Genomic DNA, 23,142 nt, shown 5'->3' on the forward strand with positions numbered 1-23,142 from the left:
AACCAACACAGAGATCGTTGTTGCCACGATTTAACATTTTAACCAGTTAAAATCGTTTGACGCTTTCCTCAGGCTTATTTTTGTAGCGTTTTTCCTCTGGATTTTTAACAAAAGACACGAGCGTCCGGTTATATTGCTGCAAGGGCGAGCTAGAGGATTGATGAAGGGTCGTAAGCTTTAAAGCTCAATTTCCGGCGGGCGGTGAAAGTTTGATGAGTGAAAGTGCGTTATTGCCAAGTGCTGCACATTAGCCGATCATGCAAAATGCAGCCACTCTGACGTGCGCGCCGTGTGTTTTGTAACTTTGGCGGAGTCGGGGTCGTGTGTGTGTTGTGTGTGGGCTGTAAAACAAATGGCCGGGCTGTTAGTTGCGAAACACTTAAATAATTCACTCGGTCCAGCAGAGAGGGACAAAAACGAAATCGCGCGCGCGGTGAAAAAGGAAAATCACTTTGCTCTTTATTAAAAACAAACTCTGCGGGCCATTTGGGAAGGAAAAATGTCAGCTCTTTCTCTTTCTCTCTCCGCGTGCCTTTGTTTTTTTAATTAATTATCAAAAGGTCCGTGCATGCGACAACTCTGCGAAAAGCTTTTCCGAGCGGGAAATTGCGCGAATGTCCTGCTTGATGTTATTTTGAGCGTCACCAGCCGCTCCTGCTGTTTTTAATTGACTCTCGTTGCGGCTCATTGATTTTCCTTCCGGCGGCGCAGCACGTGAGTGAGAATGAAAGGTGTTGCTGGCTCGCTCGCGACGACGACGATGACGACTCTCCCTTTCAACCGCACGCCTGCTTTTCCGCCCTGCGTGACTGCGTGTGTGTGTGTGCCATTGACAGCTGTTTTAGTCAACATTCAGCCTTTGCCTTTTCAATCCTCCGCCGCAGCCGGCTATTTACAAGTGAAAAGCCTTTCAACCGCCAAATTCACTTGAAATAAAGATTAACCTCGAAAACTCATTCAGGGAATATAAGCGTTTTCAACTAATTCACGACGTTATAAGAGTTTATTTTTATCATAATTGGATTTTAATGTTGAAAACCTGTGATCTGTGCTGGTTCCCGCAGGTTAAATTAACTTATTTGTAGCTAAAAATCAGTCGGCGTGAAAAATTCGCCCGTTTTGAAGCTGCGCAGTAAATTTGTGCGCACCTTAAACATGCGCAGTATGTTCAGATCGCTTCCAAATCTCACAGGGAGGCTTAAACTTATCACTGCGCATGCGTGACTGAAATTAAAACCTTCTGCGCAGTCGTAATTCCCACCGGGGTCCGGGTTGCGATCTGTGTTTCCCGCCGTTCAGAATTCAAAATGGCGTCGAAATTAAAGGAGACAGTCCAGTGGCCAATGAGAAGCGTCGAAAAAGAGGTGTGCCGACCTAATAATTTCATTCCCGCGTATTTTGTTACATTTCCATCAGCTTAATGTGCCATCTAACGGTCGATTCGCTAATTTCCGGGCTAATCAGCTGTTTTTAAAGAAGCAGCATCAATAATATTCATTGTTCACACTCTACCAGACGCCATATATGGTTGAAAAATAAAGATTTTACCGAAATTGCAGCTCTCTTTTCACCGGCACCATCAAAAGAAGCATTCAATTATTTATCTACCGAAGCAAATCAGTCAGGGAAACGTCAAAGACGGCGAGGGGCGGGGCGCTTCTTTTCCAAGATCTCAATCTCTTTATCAGGGCATCAGGCCCGTTTTATAGAAAAGGCCGGGCTTTATTATATTGCGGAAGCGAAACAGGCAGAATAAACAAGCGCGGTGTCGTCCATCATGTCCCTCGGATCGTCTCGTCCGCCGCATCAAACGCGGCGGCAATGAAAAATAATTCTGCCCGTCGCTCGGGGAATTCAATCAATTTTGTTTGCGCGCCTCCTCCATCCTTCACCGCAAACAGATTCACAATATATTATACTGGTGGCTGGGCCGTGCGAATTCAGGCAAAGTGTTTCTCACTCAGTGCTTTTCCATTTGCACGATGATTGATGCTGTTTGCGTGACATTCGGCTCTTTTATTTTGCTGCGACGCATCGCACCAAGGGGCTTTTAATTGCTTGCTGCTGCGGTGTACCTGCTCTATACTCTCTGGAAATTACGCCGACGGATGAGGTTTTGTTTACCCGGCCGGCGATTCATCTTAGTCACCGTGCAGGCGAGCGACACTTTGCTAAATGAAGTCCCCGGCCAAAAATGCGGCCAACAAACTTGATTACCGAGCCAATTACTGCGACTTGGAATTAGTCTCTGCTTGAAAGGGATGGATGCGACTCTCGAAATCAAGTTAAGAGCTTTCTCTGCTTTTATAGCTCATTTCTCTACTTTTCCGAGCTGCTGATTTTCTGGAGCAAGTTTAGTGTTGTTTGTCAAAAGTGGATTTATTAACGGTTGCCAGAGGAAAAACACTGCTTCTTGCTTCATGTCGAGTTGTTGCAACTTTACTGCCGCTCTCGTTTAAATTAAAGCCGTCTCATCGTGAAAGGATTGTCATTAAAAAAGGTTGTAATACATATACACGAGAAAAAGTGGAAAAAAAATATTCTTTTGCACGGATTTTTCAGCAAGCTGAAATTTTACCTTGGGTTCGGGTGACAGGGGGTTGAAAGGGGTGAAATTAAGCACCCCTAAAACCCTTCAGCTAGTCAGGAGAGATAGAGACGAGTCTAACGGTGGGCAGTTTTTGCAATTCTGATAATTAGAACCTGAGATTTGAATGTTGGCAAAAATCGAAAATCACGAATTATTCGACTTTTTCAACTATTTCGTATTTAGGAAACTCCAAATCTCGGGTTCTAGTTATCAGAATTGCAAAAATTACCCACCGTTTGATACGCCTCAACCTACCCTGACCAGCTAAAGGGTTTATGGGGTGCTAACCATTCACCCCTTTCAACCCCCTGATAAAATTACAATAGAAAAAATGCATTTGAAAGCATTTTTCTCAATTTTTGAAGTATTTTCGCGATCGGGGGAAGAGGGTAGACACCCCTGAATCCCTTTAGCTAGTGAGGATAGGTTTAGACGAGTCTATTGGTGGTTAGTTTTTGCAATTCTGATAGTTAGTACCCGAGATTTTTAGTTTTAAATGTTGGCAAAACACGAAAAATAGGAAATTTTCAATTTTTTCCCATTTGTTAATTTTTGGAACTCCTAATCTCCGGTTCTAACCATCAGAATTGCAAAGATTACCCACCGTTAGACTCATATCGACCTCCTCTAACCAACTGAAGTGTTTAGGGGTGCTTAATTTCACCCCTTTCAACCCTCTGGCACAATAATAATAGTAAAAAATCACCAGAGAAAAAATATTTTTATTTTAAATAAAGCAAAATTAAATCTCACTCATATAAAAAAAGTCTTTTCCCTTAAAAAAATAAATATTTAAATTAGAAAGACGAAAACCCTCCCAAATCTCGTGACAGTTACAATTTTGAGACGGTATAAAAATAAACGTTGCCGGTTCATCAGAGAGAAAGAAGCCATTTAATTTGTGCGAATAATGCGAATTATTTTTCGCCGGCAGTGACAGTTGCGGGCAATTAGGTGGGCGGTTGGTGCGGCGCGGCGCGGCGTGGCGGTTGTCGAGGCTAATTCCTCGGCAGCGCGCGCGCTTGCTTCACTCAATTCCGGCTCATCTCGAGCGCAATTTTTCAGCCGTCCCCGAGGGATTCGGTCTAATTTCCTGCCGCGCGCGCACACCATGAGAAATATATATCGGGCCGGATTTTTCATCGTGATTATCAGAGCGAGAGAACGAGCTAGCTTACTTAACGGCCATCGAGACAAACACCGCGCGCGCGTGCGAAATAACAGCGCCCGCGGGGAAATTCTTAGCCTGCACAAAACCGACACACACGCAATTCTCGCGCCACCAAGGGGCTGTTGGCCGGAATTTCCGCCCTGGACATGCCACACCACGAGTTTCACCCCCTAAAATGGGAATTTTCGTGGTTTAAAATCGTGAAATTACGGGTCATTTGAGTCGAAATTAACGGTTTGAACTTTTTCATGGGTTTTGACCTTTATATCAATTTGGGGGTGGAGGATACGCACCCCTAAACACTTTAGCTAATCAGGGGAGGTCAAGATGAATCTAACGGTGGGTAGTTTTTGTGATTCTGATGGTTAGAACCCGAGATTTGGATTTTTAAATGTTGGTAAAACATGAAATCTCGTAAATACGAATTTTTTTGGACTTTTTCGTAATTTGCACACTCCAAATCTCGGACTCTAATCATCAGAATTGCTAAAACTACCCACCGTTAGACTCGTCTAAACCTCTCCTGACCAGCTAAAGGGTTGAGGGGTGTGCACCCTCCACCCCTTTCAACCCCCATGCTTTGCAAAAGAGTAAAAAATTCATTTTTTTTAAGGTTTGTACTTTTTCAATTGGTTTGACCTATATATCAATTAGGGGGTGGAGATTACGCACCCCTTAACTCTTTAGTTGGTCAGGGGAGGTTGAAACGAGTCTAACGGTGAGTAGTTTTTAGCAATTTTAATAATTAGAACCCAAGATTTGGAGGTTTAATTATTTTCAAAACATACAAAAATTAAAAAAAGTGTTTTTACCAGCTTTAAAGTGGAATTTCTCAAAAATAAATAAGAAAATCACTCTGGAATTTTCACACAAGCTCACAACACGTCATGGGACAACTTTTAAATACATTTCAAAAATTCCAAAATTCTGAGCTCGCATTTACAGAGATTTAATATAACAGTATTGACCTTTGACCTTGACCTAAGACATTAAATTTACTGTTAGTTCGCTTGTACTCGGCAAAAGGAATGCAAAGCACACCTTATTTTTTAAATTGGACCACTTTGAGATGAGATATTGAGGTCAAAAAATGTTCCAAAATCGTCCCGTAAAATCTGTAAATATATATTAAAATTTAATTTTCAAGTAAATCCTGGTTTTGACTTTATTTTGCATGTAATAGACAGGATGAGTATATTTTTAATTAAAACCACCCTTTCATTTGATTAAAAAAAGGTCGCTGGCCAAAGGAATTATTTCTGTCTGCGGAGTCTGGTGTTGAAATGCGTCGGCCTCTTACAGTCCGCCTGTCGTCTTCAACACGCGTCCAAGGACACGAAATTTAATTACAGCCGAGAATGCAGTGTGCCGAATTTTTAATTGCGTGTCCGTCTCTCGGCAGCAGCGAGTCAAGAGAACGACAAGACAAAACACAAATTGCGCGCCCGCCTTGCTTAATTGTCTCGCTGATTGCGTTTCGCAAATTAGTCTGGCCCGGCTAGCGTTTATTTATTTATTTAATTCTCTACTTTTTGGCCTACTAGCAGCGGTGGTGCAGCCTCTCAATTCTCATTATTCTGCTTTTTACAACAACTGTTTCGTAAGCAAGCTACAGTAGGCTCTCGTTTTTAACACCAATGCCATTAAGGGCGCAGCCAGGCCAACTTTTAAGTGCATTATTATTAGCAGGATAAATGGAGAGAAAGGCGAAGAGAAAGAAAAGGCGGGATTCTGCATGCGCGCCTCTCGTAAAAGGATTGTTTTTACAACAACTGCTGGCCGCGTCCTCTTTTATTGTAACTCATTTTATAAAAAGCAACTCCACTGCTTGTGACGAAAATAGGGGAAAGAAATTCTGTGTGTCTGCTTTAATCAATTCACTTTGGAAAAATTCATGAAAACGAGATGAATTTCAGGTTTTTCACCTCATGTCTAACAACTCGTTGCATTTGAACGGAAATTTTATTTTACATTTTTTAATCTTTGAGAAGTTAAAAATCAGCCTTTATTGGAAGGCCTGAATAAACTGTAATTTTTGCCTTGTTTTGAAAACAATTTAACACAAGCCCGGGATTTTAATGAATTTGTATACAATAAAGAAATTCAAGAGTCTTTTTAATTTGGTGCAGCCTTTATTTGGCCGGCCCTGTGCAGAAGGGTTGGTAGTAGCCCTCCAGTTGCACAAAACCTTTTAAGAAAAAATGACGATATTTCGAGGCAGAAAAAATAAAAAAAAAAACCAGGCAATACAAAAAATATTCTTGTTGTGTAGAAAGGGAAATTTTAGTATTAATTTCAATTCAAACATTTTTAAATGCCAAAAATATTTTTTGAATAAAATATCTATAAAAAGCACAGGCAGTACTTGGATTACACTTTGCAAATTACATGTGTAAAGACAAGCCAGACTGTAATATGTTTGGAATTCGGTGCACAGTAATATGCCTGACGTCTAACAACTCGTCGCACTTGGGCGGAAATTTTATTTTACATTTCTTAATTTTTGAGAAGCTGAAAATCAGCTTTTAATGGAAGATCTAAAAAATCTGAAATTTTCTCTTAATTTTAAAATCAATTTATCGGAGGCCCGGGAATTTTTTGAATTTTTATACAATAAAGAAATTCAAGTCTTTTTATTTTGGTGCAGCTTTTAGTGGCACGACAATTTGGCCGGCCCTGTGCAGAAGGGTTTGTAGTATTCCTCCAGTTGCACAAAACCTTTGAAGAAAAAAATGCATTTTAACAAAAAAAAAATATATATATATATACGTTATTTCGAGGCAGAAAAAAATGAAATTAGGCAATACAAATATTCTTGTTGGGTAGAAAAGAAAATTTTTATATTAATTTCAATTCAAAAATTTTTAAATGCCAAAAATATTTTTTTGAATAAAATATCTATAAAATGGCACAGTCGATACTTTCGTTACACTTTACAAATGAAATGTGTAACGACAAGCCAGACTGCTGTATGTTTGGAATTCGGTGCACAGTAATATGCCTGACGTCTGACAACTCGTTGCATTTGGGCGGAAATTTTATTTTACATTTTTTAATCTTTGAGAAGTTCAAAATCAGCTTTTAATTGAAGCCCTGAATAAACTGTAATTTTCGCTTGATTTTAAATTCAATTTAGTGGAGGCCCGGGAATTAATTGAATTTATATACTCTATCTAGAATTTTAACAATTGTGTAAATATTTTATTGATTATTTGAAGGGTTGAGGGACCCATCCAAATTAATGACCACGTTAATTGGCAATGAAAAACTATAAAAAGTGTTAAAAAATCTCAAAATCCCTGCTGTGTAGGATTAAGATAAAAATCATGAAAAAATTAGACGTCTTTCCGCCATTTTATTAATTTAAAAAATAATTTTTTTAGCATTTCTATTCGAACCCGAACTACAAGTTGTATACACACACATTTGATTCTCGTCACTCTGCACGTTTCCACATTTTATTTTATATTTTTTCGATTTCCCTGCAGTGCACTCGTGCGGCATTGAAGGACTTGGAGTGCTGCGCGTGTCGAAGGTAGAAGCAGGCGGACGAGTAAACGCACACAATATAAAAACGCGTTTGCGGTGCAGCCGGGAAAGAGGGAAAGGATGTTTTGCGAGTCGAGAGCGAAATTCGGATATGAAAAAGCCGCGTTCATCTTTTTACACGAATAAAAATTATTATTATTATTCGAGAAATGCTGGGCTATCTCGGACTGTAATGCGGTATGAAAATGCGCGAGCGTGAAAAATAAATAAATATACATATAAATGTGTGTGTTGCCGGAGTCAGATGAAACTCGCTTTGTCAGGAAAGTGGAGAGCAAGCCCAGCTGCGCCTCGCCGACCGTTCCGTGAAATGAAACGGATAAAAATGTATTCCAAACGAATATAAAACGCAAAAGCGATTTTTCTGAGTTATTCGAGCACAGCGCGCGCGATATCAGTGTTTAGACTCGCCTCTCTGTGGTCTGGTCAGCAGAATTGAATTTCTTTACAACACAATTTCAAAAATTACGACTGAATAAATTTGAAAATAATTAAAAATGACGCTCTAGTGATTGACTACTGATTTAAAAAATAAATAATAGGATTTTATCTTAATAAGTCCGTCTTTGACAACGTTTCTGAGCTCACCAATCGATTCCTGAGGGTCGAATTAGGTATAATGGACGTTTTTTCCGTTAAAAAAGTGCAGCGCGACGTGAGAACTTTTTTCCCGCCAAAACTATTTTAACGAATTTGCGAGGACTGCGCATGCGTCAGAGCTGGCTGGATGTGACAAAGAAGTCAATCGTACTGATGGCCTCAATGCAAGTGCTCAAACCAGCTCTCACGCATGCGCAGTCCTCGCAAATACGTTCATTATGTTTTGGTGGGAAAAAAATTCACACTTTTTTAACGGAAAAAACCTCATTTTTACCTAAATCAACCCTCAGGAATCGATTGGTGGGCTCAGAATCTTCGTCAAAGACACTCTTCAACTAAAAAAAACACTCTCTACAGTCAAAAATGCGAAATATTCATAATTGAGAAGCAATTTCCGCAAATTCGATGGTGTCTTCCCGTAATGGCAGCGGCCATCAACGTCTATCTATCTCGTTTTCCTTCTCGTGCGCTTGTGGCAAATAGTATATCAGATCTATCTGTCATCGCGGCAGTAAAAAAGCGACAATCGGAGACAATAATAATTTATCTCGTCTGCGGCTCTCTTGCGTCCGCGGGTGTCTGTCGCGTGTTCTCTTTGCGGACAAGCGGCCGATCTGATTAGGGCGCGTCCGCTCTCTGCTCTGTCATTTCTGCTGCATACGGCGTGTAGCGAAATTTGACACGGGCCCGTCGACAAACATCGCGATAAGCGCAAAAACACTGAAGAGGCTCGCTTGCTTCCGATAAAATCGCAATTTCCGGTCAAATGGGGCAAGCTTGAAAATGAACTCCGCGTGGCCGTGAAGCACGAGATCTAATTGCGTCTAACATAAGGGATTTTCGGCACCCTGATTGCACTCAAAGGGTCAAATTGCACATTTTCTGAAAGGTCTTGATTAGGGCTGTTCTAAAGGTGGGAAAATTTCACAATTGGAAACATTACAGAACCCGTTAGGTGTTGTTAAAGTGGTTTTAAAATTTGGAATTTAATGATACCGATCATTCGAGAGCTACCCTGACGCCAGGGTTTGATTTCTGACCTCAGGGGGGTTTTCGACAAATTAAAATGGTGAAAATTAACCAGTCAATCCTTGTTTCCGGCGTGTCAGAAGTCAATATGGCGTCGAAATTTATAGCTGTTTAAATATTCGCCCATTTTGTCGCTGCGCAGTAGACTTGTGCGCATCTAAAGCATGCGCAGTATGTTCAAATCGCTTCTAAATTTCACAGGGAGGCTAAAACTCATCACTGCGCATGCGTGACCTAAATTAAAACCATCTGCGCAGCCGTAATTCCCACCGGGGGCTGGGTTACGAATTGTGTTGGTTTTCCCGCCGTTCAGAATTCAAAATGGCGTTCAAATTAAAGGAGACAGTCCAGCGGCCAATCAGGAGCGTCGAAATAGAGGCGTGCCGATCTAATAATTTAATTCCCGCGGAATTTTTTGCATTTACATTTGCTTGATGTGCCATGTAACGGTCGATTCGCCAATTAACGGCGTAATCAGCTGTTATTAAACAATTAACAACAAAAATATTCATTGTTTACACTCTACCTGACGCCATGTCTGCGTGTCTCGTGAATCCGGACCCTGCGCTGGAAATAAAATAAAAAATTCCTCAATTTCCAACAATTCTAAAAAATATTTTGCAATTATAAAAGTTGATTATCATCCAATTAGGCATCTTTTGGCACAAATTTGAATGTTTAAACATCATCAGATTTTGAGATATTCTAATTTTTGTGATTTCCACCCAATTTTTTAATAAACCAGTTCGAGAGCATATCAAATATGGGAAGGAAACATCGGATGGTATCTATCTTTTTAGTATCAGCAAGCTGTAAAAATAGCCGAGGTAATAAAGATAATTAGTTCTCTCGTGTTTAATGGGCAAACTCGCGCGGAATCATAAAATTGTTAATTATTGCAGCGCGCGGAAAAGGGGGAAAAGCAGCGCAGCTTCGCGATCGCTTGTCCTGCGCTCATATTTTACGGCCCGTCGAGGACGGATTGATGGAGCAAGTAATAAAAGTGCTTTATCTGGCACGTGGCTTGATTGATATGCTAAACAACAAGTTGGGCGGCGCCAGAGAAATAAAGAAATAAAGACACATTCCGACGAAGCAGTTCAGGTGGAAAAATCGCTTCGCCGAGCAGCCGAGTGCAAACAATCTCTTTTGACGTCTCAAATAAATGTGAAACATCATCGGCAGCAGCCTGTTTTGTCATCGACGAATGAAAAATCGAAATACTTTTGATTCCTACGTTTTTATTTTCCCCCGCGGCAGTTCATTACCGCAGCTCGTATGTTTCAATCATTGCTGTCCATTAATCTTGGCCTCTCTCTTGTTCTGTTCCAGGTGAGTGCAAAAGCCAATTACACTCGTACTTGCAACCAGCTGTGTGTCGTGGACCTCGCTTTCGAGTGAGTAAGCACGCAACTCGAGAAATATGAGAAAAATATATTGCAGTTTTTGCTCGAGAAGGTAATTCATTAATTGCCGAGAAATTGCAGTTTCCAGCAATAGAAGAGAAATGATTCTTAGAATCTAATACAGGCATTTTTTCTCCGAAGAATTTTAATTAAAACATTTATTGGCCAATTTATAATTTTTTTATTGCAATGATTGAATTTAAGCGCCAGCAATGAGCTCGAGAGACATAGTTTTGACAGCGGCAAACGCATCTTTTCCCGTCGGCACAATCTGGGTTGCAGGAAGCAGAAATCCCTTCGAACCTTTGTCTCGCAGCTCGATCGTGTATGCGTACTTTATGTTGGCGCCGCCCTTCGCGAAATCGCTAGAAACGCCTTAATTTTTCACACAAAATTAGACTTGAATTTATTTAAAGGAATATTATATAAAGACCTGAGGCCGCGTACGTAACAACGGCGGCGTTTCCGACAGTGTAGGCTGGTCCTCCTGCGCTGGTGATGGCAGCGGCCATTTTCTTGCCCATTTTGTCCAGATCGGCAGAGTCGTTTGTCAGAAGTTTTTTGTAGCCCCAGGGGTAGACGATTTGCTGCCCGTAGCTGTGGAATGCTATGTACGCCTGAAAGGAAGAGTTAAGGAATTATATTGCCCATAGAAAAATTTAAAAATAAAAAATTCAACCAAAAACTTTAATTTTTTGGTCATCGGAAGTGAAAATGGCTTTAAAAGACGCAAAATTTTATGGCAAGTCTGAAAAAGTTTAGTTTTTAACTCTACGGCCCATAGCAGCTGAGCTATTAATTTTTAAAGTCGAAAAAACGCGATTTGTGACAGTTCAAACTTTTGTTTTTGGGGCCCAGCTAGGGCCTTGTGGGCCCGACGGTGATGATTCGAGTACCAATCGATGCCCCTTGGTAAGACGCGTGTGCCCATGTGCAGGTTTCCAAAATTTGACAATTTTTCGAATTAAAACTTATTTTTTCTCTCCTGATTTTCCGAAAAAGTCATAATTTACATAAAAATGGTTTTATTTTTATTTAAATTTAGCCGTTCATCTGATCTTGGACCACGACCCCTCGTTAGATAGGTCTTTAATTGGGCTTTTACTTGGGATACCCTGACAACCTTTTTCAGGGTACCCCGACCTGAGATCTGCTCCGCAGCCGCTTTTAAATGCTTTTCAGTATATTCGAGCACATTTGACGATGCTCAGTGATGATTTTCATTCTTTCCTGTCACTAACCTTCCTCAGGTCGCGCAACCTGAAGACTATTCCTTATGGTTTTGCCAGATCCAATGAATATTGGTCAATTTCAACGCCTCAATGGACTGTTGCCCCCTAATTATCTTATTACCTTAGCACTAGTTCCTATTTTGGTCACGACGTCCCTGATGGCCTGTGATTCAGGTTCGGAAAAAGCAGATTTTCCCCTGTAGATTTCAGAGCAAAGAGCGGTACTGGCATCCAAGCCTCCCCACATGTAGCCAAAGTTGCGGTTCAAATCTACGCCTGGACACGCTTTCGTCGGGTCCCGTCGATTCTTGCGCCACAGCCGACTTTTCGTGTGCGAATACTCGTAGCCGTCAGGATTGGTCACTGGTATTATGTAATAGTCGAGTTTTGGCGCGAACGCGTTTACGGTGCGATTTTCCACCAACTCTTTGATGACGTACGTCACCGAGGCCGGGGAAATCCACTCCCGAGCGTGAATTCCTATAATTTAAATTAGTTTTTTAATTATTTTTACAAAATAAACTAATTGCCTCCTTCAATCACGAAACTGAGCTTGGCTGGCTGTACACTTCCGGTAATTTTCAGCATTTTAATTGTGTTTCCCAAAGCAGTGGTTCCAATACTCTGAACGGTGCAGAAAGTCGGATAGGTTTTGGCGAGAAAGTCCAAATATCCGTAAATGACGCTGAGTCTGTTGTATTGCGTGAAAGGCAAGTTGTATGTATCGGCTGTAAGACGTGTTTAATTATTTAAAATTTTAAATATTGTAATTTTTCCTGTACCAATCATAATAGCAGCTGCATTTTTCTGCTGCTCAGCAGTGGGGTTGAGCGATTTTATCGTATTCGCAACGTCGGCAATCATGACTTGCACTTCCACGTTTGCTTTCTTCAACTGAGCTTTCACTGCAGCTAGCGCCGAAGAGCTTACTAAAGCATCCACGATGTTTCCGTCGGAGTAACGTTTCCAAATTTCAATCTCTGCGAAATTTAAATTTTTAAGCTACTCAAAACCTGAAGATTTACACGAACTTCCATCACTCTCCAACTTCTTGACAAGTGTTTTTTGAGCATCTGTCTTCAGCTGGAGTTTCAGCACTTGGGCTCCTTGGTACTGAGTCTGGTCGCTGCTTTGAGCAGCAGCACTTGCGATGGCGAGTAAAATTACTAGAAAATAGGACATCTAAAACCGAGAGAAAATTTGCTTTTAACGTGGACGAAAAAATTGAATGGTAAAAATCACCTCTAGTCAAAGCGATGGAAAGCACTAAAACGTTTGCCAGCTCGCTCACTCCTCACTCGGACCTGAATTCGGCACAAAACATCCGCTTTCATATTTTGCAATTTATTATCATGACAGCTTAAAGTGTCAGGGTTTTTCCAGATTAATATATGGTCAGGTAAAACCCTGACAGGTAGCAAATTGAATTCGGCATCAAAATTATTCATATTCAAGTTCATACATTTAAAAGGCGCCAAGAAATAAAATCGTTTTCCCTTTTCCTTCGATTTCTAGCGTGTGATGGTTATCTTTTCCCGGCAGAAATCTTTAAAAGAGACTTGGTATATCGATTTATCCATTTGGAAACTCATTATAAGTTGATTTAAAATCAGAGAAAGCAGTTTAAAATAGATCCTCAACGCTGATTGGCTTATGTGCAGTCTTGATTGTCATGTTATTATCTTGATATCAACACACTTTTTAAATACGTTCGATGGGAATTAAGCAGAAAATCAAAGACTTATATTGTTAGCAATTTTTTGTTTCTTTATAGAAGCATTATTTTTAGGCCACTAAGCGCCAGCAATGAGCTCGAGAGACATAGCCTGGACAGCAGCAAACGCATCTTTTCCCGTCGGCACAATCTGGGTTGCAGGAAGCAGAAATCCGCTCGTTCCTTTGTCTCGCAGCTCGATTGTGAACGAGTACTTAATGTTGGCGCCTCCCCTCGCGAAATCATCAGAAACACCTTTTCCACACAAAATTAGACCTGGATTTCATTCAAAGATATAATATAGAAACCTGAGGCGACGTATACAACAACGGCGGAGTTTCCGACAGTGTAGGCTGGTCCTCCCGCGCTCGTGATGGCAGCGGCCATTTTCTTGCCCATTTTGTCCAGATCGGCAGAATCGTTGGTCAGAAGTGCTTTGTAGCTCCAGGGGTAGATGATTTGCTGTCCGTAGCTGTGGAATGCTATATACGCCTAAAAGAAAGAGTTTAAGGAATTGTAATGGCCTATAGAAAATTTAAAAATAAAAAATTCAACAAAAAACTTAAAAATTGCGTAGATCTTGGACGGCATCGGCAGAGAAAGGGGTTTTAAAATATGCAGAATTGTACGGCGAGTCTGAAAATGTTTGGTTTTCTAATCTACGGCCCATAGCAGCCGAGTTATTAATTTTTTAAATCCAAAAAACCGTGATTTTTAACAATTGAAACTTTTGTTTTCCGGGCCCAGGCGGGGCCCTTTGAGCCCAATGGTTATAATTCAAGTATCAATCGATGCCCCTTAGTAAGGAGCGTCCATTCATGTGCAGATTTTCAAAATTGGACCATTTTTAGAATTTTAACGAATTTTTTTCGAAAAAGTAAATTTAAATAAAAATGGTTTTATTTTTATTAAAATTCAACCAATCATCTGATCTTTTGGACCATGACCTCTCGTTGGACAGGTCTTTGATTGGGCTATTATCTGAGATACCCTGACAACCTTTTTCAGGGTACCCTGACCTGAGATCTGCTCCAAGGCCGCTAAATCAGTACCTTCGAGCACATTTGGCGATACTAAGCGGGGATTATCATCCTTATCTGTCACCAACCTTCCTCAGGTTGCACAACCTGAAGACTATTCTCTGCGGTTTTGCCTGCTCCGACGATTATTGGTCAATTTCGCCAGAGAGGTACCTTAGCACTAGTTCCTATTGTGGTCATGACGTCCCTCATGGCCCGGGATTCAGGTTCGGAAAAAGCGGATTTCCCCCTGTAGATTTCGGAGCAAAGAGCGCTACTGGCTCCCAAGCCTCCCCACATGTAGTCAAAGTTGCGGTTCAAATCGACGCCTGGACAACTGCTCGTCGGGTCTCGTCGATTCTTGCGCCAGAACCGACTTGTCGTATGTGTGTACTCGTAACCGTCAGGATTGGCCACTGGTATTATGTAATAATCGAGTTTTGGCGCGAACGCGTATAGGGTGCGATTTTCCACCAACTCCCTGATGACGTACGTCACCGCAGCAGGAGAAATCCACTCCCGAGCGTGAATTCCTAGAATTTAAATTAGTTTTTTTAAAATTATTTTTATGAAAGTATACTTGCCTCCATCAATTACTATACTGAGGTTGGCTGGCTGGACACTTCCAGAAATTTTCAGCATTTTAATTTCGGTTCCCAAAACAGTGGTTCCAATACTCTGAACGGTGCAGAAAGTCGGATAGGTTCTTGCGAGAAAGTCCAAATATCCGTAAATGACGCTGAGTCTGTTGTATTGCGTGAAAGGCAAGTTATATATCTCGGCTGTAAGACGAGCATAATTATTTATTTAAATTTCCTATTTTTTCCAGTATATACCGATCTTAATATTAGCTCCTTTTTTCATCGGTGTTTGCTTCCGTTTTACGTCAGTTGGGGGGTTGACCGTTTTAATCGTTTTCGCCACGTCGGCAATCATGACCTGCACTTCCACGTTTGCTTTCTTCAACTGAGCTTTCACTGCAGCTAGCGCCGAAGAGATGACCAAAACATCCACGACCATTCCATCGGAGAAACGTTTCCAAATTTCAATCTCTGCGAAAATATATTTAATTTAAACTTTTCAAACCCTGAAGATTAACACGAACTTCCGTCACTTTGCAACTTCCCGATGAGTGTTTTCTGAGCATCTGTCTTGAGCTTGAGTTTCAGCACTTGCGCTCCTTGGTATAGAGTCTGGTCGCTGCTTTGTGCAGCTGCACTTGCAGCAGCGATGACAAGTAAAACAACCGGAGAAAAGGACATCTAAAACCGAGAGAAATAATTGCTTTTATACCGTGCAGGGAATTGAATTTTAAAATCACCTCTCTTGTCCAGGCGCTGGAAAGTAGTGAACGTTTGCCAGCTCACTCGCTCCTCACTCAGACCTTCATTTGGACACACGACATTTCGCTCTCATATTTCACAATTCAACACGTGAGTTTCCGTTTTGCATCCCAGGTATAGCAATTAAATTTAATTCGTCATCACAATTATTCATTCTAACTCACACATTTAAAATGCACGTAGAAATAAAATCGTCTTTTCTTGTTCCTTTCAACTCCTGCAATTTTTATGGCTACATCTTTTCCAAGCAACAATCTTATAAATTGAGACTTTTGGTGGTGTATCGATTTATCCATTTGGAAACAAATTAAAAATTGATTTAAATTGCAAAGAAAGTCGCAAAAACCGGAGAAAAGAGTTTAAATTCGATCCTCAACGCTGATTGGCTGATGGCAGTGCGCATGTCAGCATTTGAGCCGTTGCTAGGCAACCCAGATGATAAATTCTTCTCGTAAATCGCTTGTCATTCTGCTGGTTATATGAGCGAAAACCGATTCTTAAGTGTCTTTTTGCAACTAATTGGGGTTTATATAATCAACGAAACGCCTTAAAATTAATTTAATTGCGAATGAAAACGTTAACATTGAAGAAAACAGCGAGAATTCTTTGAACGAAGAATCCTCGACGCTGATTGGCTGCACGCACAGCTATGTCACGGTTGCCTAGCAACGGCTTACATATTGTTTTGGAATTATTGCGCAGGAGCTGGTTACGAGCAAGTTGTGTCTGCCAATCAGCATCGAGGATTTTTGGAGAAAAGAATTTTCGTTGCGTTTTATGATTTACATGAATACTGCGTACGGCACAAATTTTTCCCGCGCTTAATTTTCGATTTTTTTTTTGGATGAGAATCTAAGAGCGGCTATTATCTTAAATATCAACAAACTTTTTAAATATATGTTCGATGGGAATTAAGCAGGAAATCAAAGATGTTGTTAGCTATTTTTTTTTTATTTGAAGTAGCATTTTTTAGGGGCCACAACCATACCCTCTAAAGATACTACTCCCCTTCCTGCCTTTTTTAATCTGTTTGGTTTGCAATGATTAAATTTAAGCGCCAGCAATGAGCTCGAGAGACATAGCTTTGACAGCGGCAAACGCATCTTTTCCCGTTGGCACAATCTGACTTGCAGGCAGCAAAAATCCACTTCGGCCCTGGTCTCGAAGCTCGATCGTGTATGCGTACTTGATGTTTGCGCCTCCCTTCGCGAAATCGTCAGAAACGCCTAATTCGCAAAAATTAGACTTGAATTTATCTAAAGATATATTATTATAAAAACCTGCGGCCGCGTACATATCAGCGGCGGAGTTTCCGACAGTGTAAGCTGGTCCTCCCGCGCTAGTGATGCCGGCTGCCATTTTTTTGCCCATTTTGTGCAGATCGGCAGAGTCGTTTGTCAGAATTGCATCGTAGCCCCAGGGGTAGAGGATGTTTTGCCCATAGCTGTGGAATGTTATATACGCCTAAAAGGAATTAGAGTTAAAAAATTATATTGAGGGATCTTAAGGGGCCTATAGGGGAAAAAAACTCCTCAAAAACTTTAAAATCGCGCATATTTCGGGTGCATCGGCAGTGGTGGGTGCGAAAAACGGGTCTAAGAGACGCGGAATTTTACGGCAAGTCTGAAAAAGTGAAGTTTTTCACTGTACGGCCTATAGCAGCCGATTAATTAATTTTTAAAGTCCGGAAAACGCAATTTATGACATTTCTAAATTTTGTTTTTGGGGCCCAGGTTGGGCCCCGTGGGCCTGACGGTTCCTATTCTAGAACAAATCGATTCCTCTCAGTGTGGAATGCCTGCCCGTATGTGGTTTTAGACAATTGGACCATTTTTCGATTTTTTACGAATTTTTTCGGCCGATTTTTCAAAAAAAGTCGAATTTTACACAAAATTGTTTCATATTATTTTTATTTAAATTCGGCTGTTCATCCGATCATCAACAACGAACCCTCATCAGAAAGGTCTTTGATTGGGCTTTTACTTGGGATACCCTGAAAACCTTTTTCAGGGTACTTCCACCTGAGATCCGTTCCCAGGCCGCTATTGAGTGCTTTTTCAGTACTTTCGAGAGCATTTATCGATACACAGCGACGATTTTTCGTCCTTGCTTGTTACCGACCTTCCTCAGGTAACCCAGCTTCAGGTCGCGCAAGCTTATTAATCATCATAAAAGAAGTACCTTAGCGCTAGTTCCTATTTTGGTCACGACGTTCCTCATGGCCTGTGATTCAGGTTCGGAAAAAGCAGATTTTCCCCTGTAGGTCTCGTCGCAAAGAAGGTCGCTGGCTCCCAAGCCTCCCCACATGTATCCAAAGTTGCGGTTCAAGTCGACGCCTGGACACTTGCTCATCGCGTCGCGTCGATTCTTTCGCCACAGCCGACTTTTCGTGTGCGCGAACTCGTAGCCGTCGGGATTAATCACTGGTATTATGTAATAGTCGAGTTTTGGTGCGAATGCGTGTGCGGCGCGATTTTCCACCAACTCTTTGATGACGTACGTCACCGAGGCAGGAGAAATCCACTCCCGAGCATGAATACCTAGAATTTAAATTAGTTTTTTATTTTATTTTTATAAAATAAACTGATTGCCTCCTTCGATCACGAAACTAAGCTTGGCTGGCTTAACACTTCCGGTAATTTTCAGCATTTTAATAGCGTTTCCTAAGCCGGTGACTCCAATACTCTGAACGGAGCAGACAGTCGGATATTTTCTTGCGAGAAAATCTAAATATCCGTAAATGACGCTGAGTCTGTTGTACTTTGTGAAGGGTAAGTTGTATGTCTCGGCTGTAAGAAAATAATAATTAATTTTATTTTTATTTCTATTATTTCCGGTATACCGATCTTAGCAGATGCAGTTTTCCTTTGCGGAGTTTGCTTCCGTTTCGCAGCCTCCTCTTTTACCTCAGCTGGTGGGTTGTGCGTTTTTATCGTTTTCGCAACGTCGGCAATCATGACTTGCACTTCGACATTTTCTTTCGCCAGCTGATCTTTCACTGCAGATAGTGCCGAAGAGCTTACCAAAGCATCTACGACATTTCCGTGGGATAACCGTTTCCAAATTTCAATCTCTGCGAAAGTTTTATTTTTTAACTACGCAAAATCAGAAGATTCACACGAACTTCCTTCACTCTGCAATTTTCTGATGAGTGTTTTTTGAGCATCTGTCTTGAGCTTGAGTTTTAGCACTTGGGCTCCTTGGTATTGAGTCTGGTCGCTGCTTTGAGCAGCTGTACTTGCAATGGCAAGTAAAATTACTAGAAAATAGGACATCTAAAGCCGAGAAAAATGAAGGAAAGTATTGAATTTTAAAATCACCTCTGGTCCATGCGATGGAAAGCACTGAAATACTCGCCAGCAGCTCGCTCGGACCTCATTTCGACACACAACATCCGCATTCACATTTTCACAATCCAACATGGCAGCTTCCTTTTTGCGTCACAGGTATAGGCAATTAAAATCACATATGGGAATTCGACATCAAAATTTATTCAATCCAAAATTCGAACATTTAAAATCGGCTTTTCTTTTTCCTTTTTATTCCTGCGATTTCTTGCGTGATGGTTTTGATGGCGATGAACGCCTCTTTTCCCGTTGCCTCGATCTGGCTGGCCGGAAGCAAAAATCCAAAGCGGCCCGCGTCTCGCAACTCGATTGTGTAGGTATATTTGATACCGACGCCGCCTTTCGCCCAGTCATCGGCCCCTCCTGTCCGTAAGAGAAATTTAATTAAATTCCTGCTAACATTAAAAGCGAATACCTGAAGCTTCGTAAAGGAGAATAGCCGAATTTCCCACTTTGTACTTCTTTTTGCTCGATTTCCTGATATTTTTCGCAATCTTGGCTCCTAATTTCTGCAAGTCGGCAGAGTCCGGGGCTAAAACCTTGTCGTAGCCGAAAGGGTAGAGAATGTACTGTCCATAACTGTGGAATGCAACGTACGCCTGAAACATTTCAAGACAAAAACCAAAATTATCCTAAAACATAAATTATTTTTACCTGGACCGAAGGACCGATTTTAGTGAGAAAATCCCTGACAGCCTGCGACTCTGGTTCCGAAAAGGAATTTCCGCCGGCAAAAGTCTCGTCGCAAGATTGTCTGCTGGCCCCGAGGCCGCCCCACTGGTAGCCGTAGTTTCTGTTCAAATCAACGCCGGGACAAGATTTATCCGAGTCTCTTCTGTTCTTGCGCCAGAGCCTGGTGTTCGTGTGGGTGAACTCGTAGCCGTCTGGGTTGGCCACCGGGGACACGTAGTAGTCGGCGTTCTCCGCAAACGAATTTTTGCTGCGGTACTCGACCAACTCGCGCACGATGTACGCTACAGACGCCGGAGAGACCCACTCGCGGGCGTGGATCCCTATAAATTCAAAATGAATTGTTTGTTTTTGTGTACAGGAGAGCGAGAAAATTGTTTGCTGGAAGATTTATCCTTGTGGAAACACGTTAAAAGTTGATTTAAATTGAGATTAAAATCAGGAAAATCGAAGAAAGCGATTTAAATTCGATCCTCAACGCTGATTGGCTGACGGCAACGCGCATGTCAGTATTTGAGCCGTTGCTAGGCAACCAAAATGATAAATTCTTCTCGTAAATTGCTTGTCATTCTGATATTTATGAGTGAAAACTGATTGTTTGGAGTCTTTTTGAAGCTAAATTGAGTTTATAATCACAGAGACGCCTTAAAATTCGATTTAATTGCGTTTGAAAATGTAAAAATCAAAGAAAACAGCAAGAATTCTTTTATTGAAGAATCCTCGACGCTGATTGGTTGACACGGAATGCATGTTAACAGCTCCCGTGGTTGCCTGGCAACGTAGCAACAGCTTGTAAGCGTATAGTGAATTGCGCGGGAGAATTTGATGTGCGCCTTGTCAGCCAATCAGCGTCGAGGATTCTTCAAGTAAAGAATTCTTGGTGATTTCTCCGATTTGAGTGTTTTAATTCGGAATTAAATAGTTTTAAATCAACTTTTGATGCGTTTCTGCGATTATACATTAACAGAAAGTGTTGATTTAAAGATTTATAAGCGCAGAAATCCGTTAAAAGTTGATTGAAAACACGAAAATCAAAGAAAACAGCAAGAATTCTTTGCTGGAAGAATCCTCGACGCTCATTGGCTGCACGTCAACAGCTGTTACGGTTGCCTAGCAACGGCTTTCATGCATTGAGAACTGCGCGGGAGCTGCTGACGAGCGGGTTTGTCAGCCAATCAGCGTTGAGGTTTCTTCGTTCAAAGAATTCTTGCTGTTTTCTTTGATTTTAATGTTTTCAATCGCAATGAAATCAAATTTTAATGCCTTGCAGTGATTATAAAACTCAATTTAGCTGCAAAAAGAAACCAAACAAACGGTTTTCACTAAAAATAGCAGAATGGCAAGCGATTTACGAGAATAATTTAAAATCTGGGTTGCCTAGCAGCGGCTCAAATGCTGACATGCACGTTGCCGTCAGCCAATCAGCGTTGAGGATCGAAATTTAACTGCTTTTTCTCCGATTTTCGTGATTTTATTCGGATTTTAATCGGTTTCTGTGATTAAAACTCTGCAAGAATGTGCAAGAAGCAATTTACGAGGCATTTTTTTAGTTTTATTACCTCTCTAAAGACCATCGGACAAACAATTTCTATTATAACTCACCGCCTTCAATATAAAAGCTGAATTTGGCGTTGCTGCCGCTGATTTTGATGACTTTGATTTGTCTTCCCTGAATCGTAGTGCCGATTGTTTCAATGGAACAAATTGACGGAAATGTCGACACGAGGTAATCGAGATATCCGTAAATGTCACTGATTCGGTGATATCTCTGAAAGGTCAAGTTGTAGCCTGAAAAAGAGATCAGATCACAACATAGCAGCAGGAATCGTAATATTTTAATACTTCGGCTTTTCTTATTCTTATTCTTATTCTTGGATTGCTTCCGAGGTGCAATTGCGATTTGCTCATGCATGGCTGACTCCACATCGGCGATCATGACTCGAAAAGTTGCATTCAGGTTCTCAAACTGCTGCCGAACGAACGACAGCGTGAAACTCGGCACCAAGATGTCGGTGAATTTGCCGAAAACATTCGACTGCTTCCAAATTTCAATCGCTGAAATGAAAATACAAATATCCAAGTGTAGTGGCAAAATAGAATTTAATTAGAAACGTACCTTTTTCTCCCTCCAAGCTCTTGAGCAGATTCCTGATCGATTCCGTCGCATTCCTGACCCGGAGAACCTGAGATCCCCGGTACTGGGCGTGACGCGTGCTATTTTGTTGCGATGAGAATTCCTCATTCGCCGCCGCAAAGCCGACAAGGAAAATCCATAGGAGCATTTAACCGCGCGGAAAAGCTGCTCTTGCAAGGCAAGAAGCACTTCTCACATGTCAACACTTCATCGAGTTGTATTCGACGCTTGGCGAGATGCAAAACTGATTTTGACCTCGATATCCAGCTGCCGCAGCGTCAGTTTCAAAACATGGTTGCTATACATCCTGTGTGCGGCTTCCCGTGTGTGTGTGCTGAATTTGATTTCTACTCGCGGTTTCAGCGGCTGGAAAATTTTCCTTTTTTCCATTTCGTGTTTTACAATCTGCCAAACAGAAAGCGAAACGATCGATCGACCGTTAGATGGCACTTCAGGCCAATGGAAATGTAACAAAATACGCGGGAATTAAATTATTAGGTCGGCACGCCCCTTTTTCGACGCTTCTGATTGGCCGCTGGACTGTCTCCTTTAATTTCGACGCCATATAGATTTATGGCCGGCGGGAAAACCAACACAGATCGCAACCCAGCCCCCGGTGTGAATTCCGACTGCGCAGAAGGTTTTAATTTGGTTCACGCATGCGCAGTGATGCATTTCAGCCTCCCTGTGAGATGAAGAAGCGATTTGAACATACTGCGCATGCTTAAGATGCGCACAAGTCTACTGCGCAGCTTCCAAAATAGGCGAATATTCAAAAAACTATAAAAAAGTTAATTTATGCACCTTGAAAGCCTCCGTTGTTTATTTTATTTAAAATTTTCCGCTTAACAACTTGTCGGGCTTCTCAAGTAGGAGGCAAAGTAAAAATTAAATTATTTTATACAGCATTTTTCCACTTTTCTCCTTGCAAAAGTGACGAATTCAAGGAAAAGTGTCGAGTTCTCCTCCTTCAACGACAGAACCAGATGCTGTGAGAGTCGTTAAAAAAAGGCAGCGTGCTTGTCCCGCTGCTCATTTAGTGCGCCTCTGCCTCGGCACAAACCGCGCGCACTTTTCCCGACAGATTCGCGGGCAGAAATTTGAGTCGAGGATGACTTTCTCCTTTTGCCAACCTCCTGGGAAATTACCACTTTACGAGACACAGCGGGCTGGCTGGCTGGCGTGCCCTGCTGCCGCCGCCGCCGCCGCCGCCGCCGCCGGAGTACATTTTATTTCCACCCTCTAAATGCCGTAATCAGCTTCTCACACCCAGCTGACCTTCTTTAATTTTTTGCCTCCTTGCTCCACAAAGAGTGAC

The 23,142-nt window shown here is 41.6% G+C and overlaps 5 protein-coding genes and 1 long non-coding RNA gene across 6 annotated transcripts in view; 1 reads left to right on the forward strand and 5 right to left on the reverse strand.

Annotated features, from left to right (window-relative positions):
- Positions 1-23,142, forward strand: part of LOC135946710 (uncharacterized) — a 244,670-nt gene that overhangs the window by 79,775 nt on the left and 141,753 nt on the right. The gene's annotated exons all lie outside the window — the stretch shown is intronic.
- LOC135945103 (carboxypeptidase B-like) lies at positions 10,538-12,055 on the reverse strand (the record flags this gene model as incomplete). The annotated part of the gene is made up of 3 exons (XM_065492517.1): positions 10,538-10,720; positions 10,779-10,962; positions 11,699-12,055. Coding segments are annotated over 3 exons (717 nt in total), but the record flags the coding sequence as incomplete, so codon positions are not given.
- LOC135946915 (uncharacterized) lies at positions 12,113-12,755 on the reverse strand. The gene is made up of 3 exons (XR_010575556.1): positions 12,609-12,755; positions 12,360-12,557; positions 12,113-12,305 (listed from the first exon to the last, which is right to left on the reverse strand). It is a non-coding gene; the product is annotated as an uncharacterized LOC135946915 (long non-coding RNA).
- On the reverse strand, positions 13,330-15,715 carry LOC135945104 (carboxypeptidase B-like). The gene is made up of 7 exons (XM_065492518.1): positions 15,695-15,715; positions 15,416-15,572; positions 15,147-15,362; positions 14,895-15,092; positions 14,485-14,843; positions 13,600-13,783; positions 13,330-13,546 (listed from the first exon to the last, which is right to left on the reverse strand). The coding sequence occupies exons 1-7, from the start codon at positions 15,713-15,715 to the stop codon at positions 13,371-13,373; spliced, it is 1,311 nt and encodes a 436-aa protein (XP_065348590.1). The 3' UTR covers positions 13,330-13,370.
- Positions 16,649-18,997, reverse strand: LOC135945954 (carboxypeptidase B-like). The gene is made up of 7 exons (XM_065493904.1): positions 18,974-18,997; positions 18,778-18,928; positions 18,496-18,726; positions 18,245-18,442; positions 17,835-18,193; positions 16,934-17,117; positions 16,649-16,879 (listed from the first exon to the last, which is right to left on the reverse strand). The coding sequence occupies exons 2-7, from the start codon at positions 18,926-18,928 to the stop codon at positions 16,704-16,706; spliced, it is 1,299 nt and encodes a 432-aa protein (XP_065349976.1). The 5' UTR covers positions 18,974-18,997; the 3' UTR covers positions 16,649-16,703.
- LOC135946963 (carboxypeptidase B-like) lies at positions 19,123-22,094 on the reverse strand. The gene is made up of 6 exons (XM_065495467.1): positions 21,807-22,094; positions 21,533-21,745; positions 21,293-21,478; positions 19,655-20,013; positions 19,416-19,599; positions 19,123-19,363 (listed from the first exon to the last, which is right to left on the reverse strand). Exons 1-6 carry the CDS (start codon positions 21,970-21,972, stop codon positions 19,167-19,169), a joined length of 1,305 nt encoding a protein of 434 aa, XP_065351539.1. The 5' UTR covers positions 21,973-22,094; the 3' UTR covers positions 19,123-19,166.

This window comes from Cloeon dipterum, chromosome X (assembly GCF_949628265.1).
Source record: "Cloeon dipterum chromosome X, ieCloDipt1.1, whole genome shotgun sequence".
Taxonomy (NCBI): domain Eukaryota; kingdom Metazoa; phylum Arthropoda; class Insecta; order Ephemeroptera; family Baetidae; genus Cloeon; species Cloeon dipterum.